Source organism: Sapajus apella, unplaced genomic scaffold (genome assembly GCF_009761245.1).
Source record: "Sapajus apella isolate SASKATOON/1434 unplaced genomic scaffold, GSC_monkey_1.0 scaffold42, whole genome shotgun sequence".
NCBI classification, from domain to species: domain Eukaryota; kingdom Metazoa; phylum Chordata; class Mammalia; order Primates; family Cebidae; genus Sapajus; species Sapajus apella.
Genome location: NW_022436982.1, coordinates 16,288,918 through 16,301,685, shown reverse-complemented (window position 1 = coordinate 16,301,685; position 12,768 = coordinate 16,288,918). Strand labels below are relative to the sequence as shown.

General features: G+C 34.2%; 1 protein-coding gene across 10 annotated transcripts in view; it reads left to right on the top strand.

The window, feature by feature from the left end:
- Nucleotides 1-12,768, top strand: part of CNTLN (centlein) — a 337,157-nt gene that overhangs the window by 218,320 nt on the left and 106,069 nt on the right. For 8 of the 10 annotated variants that reach the window (XM_032300118.1, XM_032300117.1, XM_032300115.1 and 5 more), the window contains 2 exons: nt 5,054-5,145; nt 11,692-12,227. In XM_032300118.1, the coding sequence (XP_032156009.1) occupies nt 5,054-5,145; nt 11,692-12,227 (628 nt within the window). Of the gene's footprint in view, nt 1-5,053; nt 5,146-6,842; nt 7,118-11,691; nt 12,228-12,768 lie in introns of those variants that run through there. The other 2 variants (XM_032300123.1, XM_032300124.1) reach the window with 2 other exon arrangements.

Sequence of the window (12,768 nt, the reverse complement as noted above, 5' to 3'; positions counted from 1 at the left end):
GAGGTGAAGGTTATGGTGAGCTGAGATCACGCCACTGCACTCCAGCTTGGGTGATAGAACAGGTTGTCTAAAAAAAAAAATAGAAATTTTAAGATTAAAAATTATTGTTTAAACAAACCAAAGGAATAATATTAGGAATATAGAGAAATATTAAAGTAAATTGAAACGAAATTTAATTGTAAAAACTAATGTGTAACATGAAATTTATATGAAATCAGAAGCACGATTCCAGTCTTAAACTCAATAAAGCAAATTCATTTAATATAAAAACAGAAATTAAAATATAATAAAGCACTTGGAAGTAGAAAATAAACAGTCTAAAATATTTAAAAAGTATGTGCTTAAGGAATAGCGTAAAATCATAAAAGGTTGTTACACGTGGCTTCCAAGCTAGCTAGAGGAATTAAAGAGACCATGTTCAAATCCCCATACTTCATTCATGTGAGCTAATGGGATTAAGTCCATCAAGTCCCCAGCTTAAAGACATTTCATTTTTAAGGCAAGGAAGCCTGTTTATTGGGCATAGTTTACAATGAATAAAATGAAACAAACAAACTCTACTTATCCTTCTGTTTTTCTACCTCTCTTCCTAGAAAAAGGTACTTACATTGTTCTGGCAACTTCCTTTTTAGAATATCTGTGGCTGGTAACAAAAATGGGCTACTTGTCTTTCAACTTTTACTGATTTAATAGATTCTTCCTAAGCCTCCTACCCAGTTAAAGTCAAAGGGGATGGTCTAGGTCTCCAGAAAGAAGTGCTAAGACTAACAGTCATATCAAATGATTGAAATTCTGTCTTACACATCAGAAACAAGATTTATTTCTTGCCATTTCATTAATCGGAAATGCGACTTCAGTTTTCATTGGCCTATGGTTACTTCTCAGAGGAGATGGGTTTTAATTATAGTTGGCTGATCTGACTTTGTGTCGCCTAAGGCAACAATGTTTAATTAACACAAAAACCAAAAACTTTTTAATGTCGTGTCTTGCTGATTGTTGCCTATTCATCCGCAATTCACTTGTCTGAAACAGCATTCAGAGTTATTTTTACTCACAATACTTCTGAAACCAATTATATGCATATTTTTCTTCTACCCAACAACCAACTCTTTGCTTCCCCAAACTCCAATTGGGCAATTCAGTTCAATTCTAACTACTTAGAATTAGTGCAGACCCTACAGATTAAGGACTCAGTTCCGCAAGACTGCCCCATTTTAGATGCCAGAATGGAGTAAATGGATTGCAAGTGTCAGATTGTCCTTATTAAATGTTACTTAAAAAATAACACAGACTTTCATAATAGTCGGGCAGCATACAATTTAAGTTCAAGATTTCTGGCAAGTGTCTCAAGTTTACTTACTGTTTAGTATAGATTGTGTTGGATGCATACCAAGAAGAACATGACCAAAAAATCAAGCATTTGGAAATGGTCATCCTACTTTAAGTTAGAGGCAAATCAAGGGAACATATTGGGAACAAAAGGGAAATCCTTTGAGGCATATTCAGGTTTTCTCCAATAAAGCCAAAAACTTTTCAGCAACAATAGATGCCAGTCACAAGTCCCAGGTTTCCACCTGTATTTCTGACCAACTGACTATAAATTGGGGGTTCCCAGGAGCCCTTCCTCAGATTTGGTAATTTGCTAGAATGGCTCAGAAAAGTTTTCTATTTACCATTACAGGTTTGTTTTAAAGGATACAACTCAGAAACAGCCGAATAGAAGAGTTGCGTAGTTCATGGTATGGAGGAAGGAACAGGAAGTTTTCTTGTCCTTTCTGAGTGTGCCACCTTCAGCATCTCAAAGTCTTTACCAACTTGGAATGTCTCCAAACTCCGTAATTTTTGTGGAGCTTTCATTAAGTAGGCATCATTGATTCAATCATTGGCCACTGGTGATTGAATTCAATCTCCATTTCCTCTTCCCTCTGCAGAGGCCTGTTGGTGGGGCTGGATGTTAAAAACCATCTAGTCACATGATTACCTCCTCTTGCAGCCAGTCCTTATCTTGAACCTATCTAGAGACTCACGGAGAATCATCTTATTAAGCATAAACACTGGTATGGTTGAAAGGGGCTTGTTATGCTTTGCTTGTAATAACGAAGGATGCTCCTATTACTCAATAAATTCCAAGGGTTTTAGAAACTGTGTGTCAGGAATTGGGGACAAAAACCAAATACAGTGGGCCCACTGTATCCATGGATTCCACATCCCTGGTTTTAACCATTTGCAGATCAAAAATATTAAAAAAAAAATTGCATCTGTACTGAACATGTACAGCCCTTTTATATCGTTAAATTATTTCGTAAACAATATAGTATGCAACTATTTACATCGAATTTACATTGTATTAGTTATTATAAGTAATATAGAGATTATACAGGAGGATGTGCATAGGTTATATCAAATACTACACTGTGCTACCTCAGGGACTTGAGCATGGTTGGATTTCGGTATCCCAGGAAGGTTCCTGGAACAGGAATGACTATATATATTTCTTAGTGTATCACAAGTACCTTCTGAAATAAAACGTACCCACTATGATTCTCATTTTCTTTCCCTAAAAGTGAAATAAAAATAGCAATATTCTTTAGGAAATTGTCTATACAAAAAGTTGATAACTTTTCTTAATCTCTTAAATTGATATAATCACAAACAGACTTTTAGGAAAGTTTGTGTGCAAAGCTTCATATTAAGATCAGGAAAAAAATACTCATAATAGATTTTTAAAATAATTTGTTAAAATAATTAAAATAAAAAATCTAAAAGGAGAATACAAAGTAAAAGATTGCAGAAAAATTTATATTATTTAAGAGGATTAAAAGAAAAATTATAGAAAATAGAATATACCAGGTGCGGTGGCTCACGCCTGTAATCCCAGCACTATGGGAGGCCGAGGCCGGTGGATCACAATGTCAGGAATTTGAGACCAGCCTGACCAACATGGAGAAACCCCGTCTCTACTAAAAATAAAAAAAATGAGCCAGGCATGGTGGCGCATGCCTGTAATCCCCGCTACTCGGGAGGCTGAGGCAGGAGAATCACTTGAACCCAGGAGGTGGAGGTTGTGGTGAGCTGAGGTCGTGCCATTGCACTCCAGCCTGGGCAATAAGAGCAAAACTCCATCTCAAAAAGAAAGAAAATAGAATATAATAAGCTTAAGTACTATGAATAAGCAAAATGAAAAGTTAATAAGAAAAAGAAAAAATGGAGAGAAGAAACTCCTGAGAAAGAATGTAAATTAGAATGAATGTTTATACTAGTAAGAGAAAGTCATGTAAAACTAAAATATTAAAAATAAATCTCCAGTAAAGTGAAGCATATGCTCACACATCTACCATAGGAAAGAAATAGAAGTATGTATTCTGACTAGGTCTTCTTGGTTTATTTCACAAATCCTGAAATCCTTGAAGAGAAAGAGAATCAAGGGCAGAGAATTGAGTCCCCCTTTCTTTTCATGGCATGGGCTTAGTTTCTTGAGCATTTTGTATAAACCTGTGAAGGGGAGAGACAAACTTGAGCAGATAAGCACAGCTGAACATGGTTAGCCGTTCCACCTGTGGACCTTGCACACATCCAGGAGCAAACAAACAGCAGACAAATTCATTTTTAAATCAGTCTTCACCACTTACTTTATTGGAATTATTTAGCTATTGTTGACATCCCATACTTTTTGAACATAGAAATGTTATCTTATTTTTAAGATTAAATATTTCACTCAGAAGTATAGTAGATATTTAAATGATGAGAAAAGATGAATTGTATTTGCATATTATTTCTATATTGCTGAAAGATTTTTGTAAATGAATTCAACACCATGGTGTTAGGGGACTAGAAGAAGAAACTTGGGGAACTGATAGATTATTATCAAGGTAAAGGTACTTATTCCCCAGGTGGCAAATTCTACCTATCCTAGCTTTTATTATCCTTAGGATAGTGTTCTATTTATTTCATAAGTACAGAAGTTTTAATTGGGCATGTCATTTTTCAAAGACAAAAGAAATGCCTAATTCACTCTAACAAACTTGTTAGTCACTGTTTATACCAGGAGGATTTCTGCTCTACAGAGAATAATATTGTTTTCTTTTTCCTTTGTTGAGAAATCAAAGTTTTACACTGACCTACAGCAGCCAAGCATATTTTAAAGCAAAATCATCTCAGGCTAACACAGATATGTATCTTTTTAGCTTTATGTATTCTTTTTTGTCCCTTTTTATTCCTTAAGATAAGTTATATTCCAAAAGTAATTCAATAAGAAAATGTTAGTAAAATTTGTCATAGTAATTTATCTGATAAGAAAAAAGTTATGTATAGGATTTGATATATTTTGTTTTTAATATTAACTGAAGTTTTATGATTTTGTTTTTTCTTTAAGATTGTTAAGTTACTTGTAGGTTTTTGGCTTGGTTGAAAAGGTTTTGGTAGTCAAATGTATAGCTATTGTAGGAATGATTTGTAGATATAACCTCACCCATATACCTAGCTTTCTATTTGTTACGAAGTCACGGTGTTTCTAGAAGAGTGATTTTTATGGTTTACCTTGCCCAGTGCATGATCTTTCACTTGAAAAAAAGGTTGTGGTAGGGGGTGTTACGAGTTCAATCCACCCTAATTCTGTTACTGTTTGCTTTGTTCAGCAATCACTGTGATCCTCCTGGCAGGGAACAAGATCCAGAGAACAAAACTAGTAGTGACTGTGTAGATAAAAATTCATTGCTTAAAAGCAATGAATTCTGCTTTTAAGGCAAAGGGGGAATAGTCTACAAAAGAATGAAAATAGGAATAAAAGTGTGGCATTGTTAACCCGCAGATCTATTGTACTTTTGAAAAATCTTACATTTAAAAAAAAAAAAAAGTGACACTACAAAGATACATAATTATGTGGCTAAAAATCTTGAAAGGGGTCATTGTTTAGTTACTGGCCAAACACTTGACAAGAAAATAGCCTAGATTATTCATAATTGAAATACCATAGAACCCTTTTTTTTTTTTAAATGACAGGACAGTATTTTAGCAGTACACTTGGTACCATAATATATTATTTATTCTCTACCAGAACAGCTCTTTAGATCTGGTGAAGATGATGAGGTCAAGAAAAGTACTCCAGAGAAGAATGGAAAAGAAATGTTGGAGCAGACATTACAGAAGGTAGTCTAATCTTTAAGATATTGAGCTGAGCAAGTTAAATCTGAATTTTAACATAAAGGATTATATTTTAAAGCAACAGCTTATGAATGTAAACCTTGTGTGAATCCTTAATTCAGATCCATAATTCAAAATCATTGGCTTGCCAAAATGGGGTTAAAAAAAAATCAATGTTAGTGAAATAAATGTATAAACACTTGTGCTTCCATTGACATAGATTAAAATTATTTTCAAAAGGTGAAATGGAGAGAATGAAAAAAATAGAAACTATGGAAATGTAGGCTGTATGTGCTTGTTAGTTATAACTTAGCAGTTTAAGTTTAAAATATATTTTAATAAGACTGTGCTATACTTCCACAAATACAGAGATTTATAATATTTGAACTAAAACACTGAGGAGAGTTACAACTTTATCACAGTAAAATGGTAATATATTTATAGTTTTAATGTTAAACTTGAAAAAATACGTGACTCATCTCATTTGAGATAAAAATTTATACCTATATGATTTAGTACAACATTTTATGTTCCAATAAGGCCATCCATGTAAACCCTATAGTCATGTTATAACATGTCTATCATTAACAGTAAAATACTATTTTAAAATATTAACGTTTATCTTTATAATTTTATACTTAATTCATATTTTTACAAATACATTGTTATCAAGTTCAATTAAGTGGATCTAATTAGTAATACTTTGTTATGTTATACAGAAAATAATCTTTAAATTGCTTGTTCTTATAAGTGATTGTCAGTTGGCTACATTAGACTGATTTTATAATTAGATAAAGCTGAAAATGTGCAAATATATAAACAAAAATATTAACATAATTACTTATATTTTGTTGCATCTCTGAATTGACTTGTAGGAAATCTAGTGATTTATAGCAGATGATGTGATTGTTCATACTTCTAACACTTGCCATACGGTCAGGTAACAAAGGCTGTCATCTCATTATTACTGAATGACACATATAAAGTTAATGTAATAACACAGAACTAGAAATGCTTACATTAATATGTTTTTAGGTAAATGACTAACTGAATTAATCTATGCACTACCAGCTAGGATGTCATACAGTTCACACTAACCTAGCATCTTTTTTTTCAGAAAAATATTTTTATTTGCCTAGTTTTGTATAATTTTTGTATCTATGGATAAGTAACTACTATTTCTTGCCTTAGGGTAGAAACCCAAAAGTAAGCCATTATTTCATTCCATCTGCCATAAATGAATACCACAATAGTAGATCCAGACATCTGTTTTAAGACCTGACAACCAATATATTTTCATTGGACGTATGTCAAATTTGTATACTATTTTTTATATTTACCTAATGTAATTTTATCAATCACAAGTTAATTCCTCATGGTTGAATTTCCTTATTTTAAAACTTTTATGTGAAACTCAAAATTAATTTTAAAAATAATATTAAGATGAAAACAGTAGTTGTATACAGTAGAAATGAAACATATGAACAGATTATTTTTAAAATAATATATTAACATTTCACATTGTTATTGGCAGAATTGTGTTATAGCCCCCAAATTTATATGTATATTAAGAGTCCTAATCTATATTATCACAGAATGTGACTATATTTGGAGACAGGGTCCTTAAAGAGGTAATTAAGTTAAAATAAGGCTATTAGGGTGAGCCCTAATGCAACATGACCAGTGTCTTTACTTAAAAAAAGGAAATTAGAATACAGACAAATACAGAGGGAAGTCCATGTGAAGACACAGGGAAAAGATAGCCATTTACAAGCCAAGGAGAGAGGCTTCAGAAGAAACCAACCCTGCTGACACCTTGATCTTGGACTTCTAGACTTCAGGAATGTGAGAAAATAAATTTCTGTTGTTTAAGTCACCTACTCTGTTATACTTTGTTATCGCAACCCTAGCAAGTTAATATACGTGCTTCATAGCTTGATAATGCCAGGTGTTTTATTTCTGTTTTGAAAAGAGCCTGCTTTTTTTCCCCCCAGACAGAATCTTGCTCTGTCATCCAGTCTGGAGTGCGATGGGCTCACTGCAACCTCCACCTGCTGGGTTTAAGCTATTCTCTTGCCTCAGCCTCCTGAGTAACTGGGACTATAGGTGTGCACCACCATGCCTGGCTAATTTTTGTGTTTTTTGTAGAGGTGGGGTTTCATCATGTTGGCAAGGCTGGTCTCTAACTCCTGGGTACAAGTGATCCTCCCACCTCAGCCTCCCAAAGTGCTGGGATTACAGACGTGAGCTACTGCACCTGGCCTAAAAAGAGCCATCTATTTGGTATAGTATTTAAAATGTTCAGAACTGTAAGAAAACATGGGCCTGAGCTGAATTATAACCCATAAATTGAACACCTTTATCAGTTCCCCAGACTTTCATTCTCAAATATGTATTAAAATTTACTTTTCTATTTTTGAAGGATTAAAATCAGTTTAACAGTTTTTGAGCGTATATCTTGAATAACACTTTAATAAGTGCTATGGATTTTCCCTTTCAAAATATTTAGAAGTAGTGTCTCTGTTTTGTTATTTGTCCTCCAATTTAAACTTAAATAATTTTGACCATTTCTCATTATCAAACATAGATGCACATTAGGCAGTTAAGAGACCTTAAAACCATAGACATCTTCAATTGGTGTGTATATAGGGGTGGAAAGGTGTGGTATCTTTCCTCGCCCATCATAAGGGCCACAGTTGACACTCCTATAATAAAAGGCAGGTTAATATGAGAAAAACATAACATTTATTTAATCAAAGTTTTATGTGCCACAGGAGGCTTCAAAAACAAAGACCCAGAGAAAACCGTCTGTTTATATGCTGAGGTCCCATAAATAAAGGATAGCCATGTAGAAATGTGTTTGCACAAATGGGTATGATCTATGGTAATGGACTGAGGAGATGTGAGCCCAGCAAGGCCTGTCTGCTCAGATTCTTCTTGCCCTCTGTGTAGACTTCCTTCCTTCCCGGGTATGGGACCAGACCCCTCTGGAATGAAAGTCTTCAAGGGAGAACCAAGAAGGGAGAAAATGACTTTTCTTGGTTTTAAGCCTTGCTTTTGGGGAGAGGAGTTTTAGTTTGTATGACCTGCTTTAGGGAAGAGGAATTATGTTGATTTGACTGACTTCGGGGGAGAAAAAGGGGTGGGTGACAGGAGGGCAGGAGATCTTGCTTCTGAGGCACTTCCAGTGACCTTCAATTCAAGGTACTTGGCAAACCAAAGTGCCATACTTTGATGTGTTGTGTTCTGAGCACCAAACTAGTAAAATTTTAAAGAGTTTTCCCCAAACTTAATTGGATTTTAGTAAAAAAAATATATATAATGCTAATTTCCAGAATCGGAATCTCAAATTTAAGATGTTTATTTGTTGTATTTGTTTATAACATATTCTAGTTTAATTGAAATATAAAGTTGATTTAATGGCTACTTTGGAATATTCAGCACAAGTAATTATATTTTAGTTACAGCAATTTTATTAGGTAGGTGTTAAGATTAATGATAATAGAAACAGTAATAAGGATAATGGTAATAAATTGTTTTCTTCAGGAATTATGGTTTATGATCACATTTAATACTCCCAACAAAACTGCAAGGTGCAGGTATTACTATCCTCATTTCACAGATGAGGAAAGTAAAGGTAAAATACTTTAAATATTTTACCAGATAAAGCGAGTAGAGTTGGAAGTGAGATATAGACCTAATTCAAAATTCTGTTTCCCCTAAAACACACTGCTTTTTATTAATATTTTTGTATCACCAAAGTCACTTTTTTGAAAAAAAAAGTGTGGACCAGTCAAGGCAACACAGTGAGACTCCGTCTCCACAAAAAATAAAAAAATTAGCCAGGTGTGTTGGTGCATGACTCTGGTCCCAGCTACTTGGGAGGCTGAGGTGAGATGATCACTTGAGCCCGGGAGATCAAGGCTGGAGTGAACCATGATTGGGCTCCTGCACTTCAGCCTTGGCAATTTGAGACCCTGACTTAAAGAAAGTGTACTTGCTTACTTGTACCAAATATGTATTTAAAAAATAGAGTATATTTTACTTACTCCTTTTTGGAATCTAACATGCAAAAGTATTTTAAAATATATTTATGAGAAGTATACTGATTTGGGTGGTGATTAAAAATCCTTCAATAAAATTTAGAGGTAGAGTGATTAGGAAAAAATAAAAAATACTCTGCCATATTTTTTTTTATTGAACACTGTATTTTTTGTCACATTAATCAGCTCCCCAATAAGAGCTTACATTGAGAAGGAAAAATACAATCTCTTTCACAAAAATATACAGAAGTCTACAATAGTCTGGTACAAAATTTTTCAGATACTTTTATTCCATGTCATGAGTAGGTCCTATAAGGACATAAGTCCAATAGTAGGTTAATATATCATACCATGGAATAGAAGTGATTAAAATTAGGTGATATTCCTCATACTGTACTGAGAAATTCCCAAGCCCCAGGATAGCCTAGTCACTTAGGAAATGCATGCTGATTTAAATAAAAGAGGTTGAACGTGTAAAACAAAAAGGTAATACAGAAGGATATGTAAATCAGACATGACTGAAACTCATGTTTAGGAAACAGCTTACTTCTTCACCATTATAAATAAAGTTTAGTAAACTGGAAAGTGTTAAGAATATATGTGTTTTGGCTGGGCGAGGTGGCTCACGCCTGTAATCCCAGCACTTTGGGAGGTCGAGGCAGGCAGATCACAAGGTCAGGAGTTTGAGACCTGCCTGGCCAACATGGTGAAAGCCTGCCTCTACTAAAAATACAAAAATTAGCCAGATGGAATGTGCCTGTAGTCCCAGATACTTGGGAGGCTGAGGCAGAAGAATCACTTGAACCCAGGAGGTGGAGGTTGCAATGAGCCAAGATTGTGCCACTGCACTTTAACCTGGACCACAGAGGAAGACTCCATCCCCCGCCTGCCACCAAAAAGAATTTGTGTGTTTTATTTTGTATACTTCTGGAATATTATTATTTTGAATCAGAGGTTGTTGTCTTCATCTCTTCAGTCAGCTATAAAAAATACTAAAACTTAGAGGATTATAAATAATAGAAATTTGTTGTCCAGGATCCAGGTGCCTAAGATTCAGTGTCTTATGAGGACTCTCTTTCTGGTTTATAGATGGTGACTTCTTGCTGTGTCCTCACATGGTCTAAGGAGCTAACTAGCTTTCTGGGGATTTTTATAACAGCACTAGTTCCATTCATGAGGGCCCCACCCTCATGATCCAGTCACCTTCCAAAGGCCCACCCTATGGTAACATCACACTGTGATCAGGTTTCAACATATGAATTTTATGAGGGACACAAGTATTCAGACCACTGGAGTTGTCAGTATATCAAACATGTTTCTCTTTGAAGAATTTTGCTTTAAAAGTAAAAATGAGTTCATATTCTTTTCCAGTCATTTAGATTTTTTGTCTCCATTTTGCTTGTCTCCAGTTTTTTCTTGACTCCAAATCTTTGTTCATTTTTCATACATGTCTGAGTAATTATTCTTTCTCCTATGGCTTGTTGCATAGTGGGAGGGGCACAAAATCCCAGTTCAATCCAGGAAAGGTTTACCTCTGTGAAATTTAAGTTTTCAGAACCTCTCTTTCCTATTCTGAAAAGATAAATTGTTGGTTCTATCTACATATCTCATGTTTTTGAGATGGCCAGAAGAGATCATGTTTATGAAACTATTTTGTAAATAGTAAAATGTACTTGACAAACAATAGTGCTCATTATTAATTAGACCTAATCTAAGTCAACTCCTCCATGAAATATTTGAACTCATGAGTTAGAATTAATTGCCCAGACTTATGAAACTTAGATTATATCCTTTATTAGGTTTATGTATGAAAATGTCTGTCTTTCCAAATAATTTGGAAATTCCTTAAGATTAGGAAAGTGTGTGTTACCAATGCTGTGTCCTACAACATGAGCACTGTTTATTGAAATAAAAGGGAAAATTTTAATTTATATGCAATCTTGAAATCATTGTAATTTAAAATCGTTAGTCTTTATTGTTTGGTAAACTGTTCCTTTATTACATAAACTGAGGACCTTATGACTACTAAAATTACATTTTTCTAATTTAGAAACAAAGCAACCTCAGTAGATTACTTTGTATTGTCATTCCTTTTTCATGATTATTGAATATTGAATGAAAATGTTATTAATACAATTTATGTATCTACTTTTAGACTTTTTGTATAAATTATTTTTCTCTGAAATTTTTTTCCCACAATGAATAGAATGTATAGCCAAGGCACTTATGATCTCAGAAGACACTGCAGTTTATTAGCATACTTAGTTCTGTTATTTTGTATAGAATTTTGCCTTCTTTTACCATCTGTTCTTTATTCAACAGATGTATTATTGCATTTTTGAATGTACTCATCTACACCACTTTAGAATTATCTAGAAATTAAGTACTTTAGATTTATATTGTCCTTGTGCTAAATGTAATTTTTATTTCATAAGTTAGAAATGATAATAAAATATAGTAGATTATGGTTTTAGATTCTTAAAAGAATAAATTAAACTCTTCTGTTTAGGTCATTGAGTTGGAAAATCGGCTAAAATCTTTTGAGAAAAGGTCAAGGAAATTAAAAGAAGGGAATAAAAAATTAATGAAAGAAAATGATTTTCTGAAATCCCGCTTAAAACAGCAACAAGAAGATACAGAGACCAGAGAAAAAGAGGTAGAACAGATAATAAAGGGGAGTAAAGATGTAGAAAAAGAAAATACTGAACTTCAAGTAAAAATCAGTGAGCTGGAGAGAGAAGTCACTTCCCTGAGGAGACAAGTGACAGAAGCTAATGCATTGAGAAATGACAATGAAGAGCTGATGAGCCCAATGGAGAAATCACAACAGTCAGCAGACAAAACTAAATCTGAGATGGCCACCACGGAAGTGAGATCTGGACGATATGATTGTAAGACAACTACAACCAAGGTTAAATTTAAAGCCGCCAAGAAAAATTGCTCTGTGGGTCGCCACCACACTGTTCTCAATCACTCCATCAAGGTTATGAGCAATGTGTTTGAGAACCTCAACAAGGACGGCTGGGAGGATGTGAGTGAAAGCAGGTAAGGCTCTCATTAACTTAGCTCTGTGGTGGGGACACTGTGCATATGTAAAGCACTAGCAAATGGAGATTGAATTTCAACTACTGTCGATTTGGTATTCAGAAAAAATACTGTCAGATCCTTTGAAATATCTTGGGAGGTCTTGTTCTGAGCTTATTGACTGAAATTTGCATGCAAAATTAGCCACAACTGCATGAGTATTTGAATAGGTGCCAGGAAATCCAAAAGAAGGCAATGCTTGATTTCTTCCAGTGATGCTATTTTCATGCAGTCATGAGGCTTGAAATTGACAGTTTGGCAGGTTGATTTAATTTGCTGGTCCTTTGCATATTCACCACTGACAGCTAAGGATTCCCAGGCAGACCTACTAAGTCGGTTTAGTTATCTTGTGACATGCCAGCCTGGGAGGAGAAACAATTTTCCCCCTTAATTTAGTTAGATAAATTTTGAATGACCCATTTCAGCTTGTTACCAGATGTCTACAAGCTGTTTAACATCCTTTAAATTAAGAACCATCTTCACTAATTATTTCATGTATGTA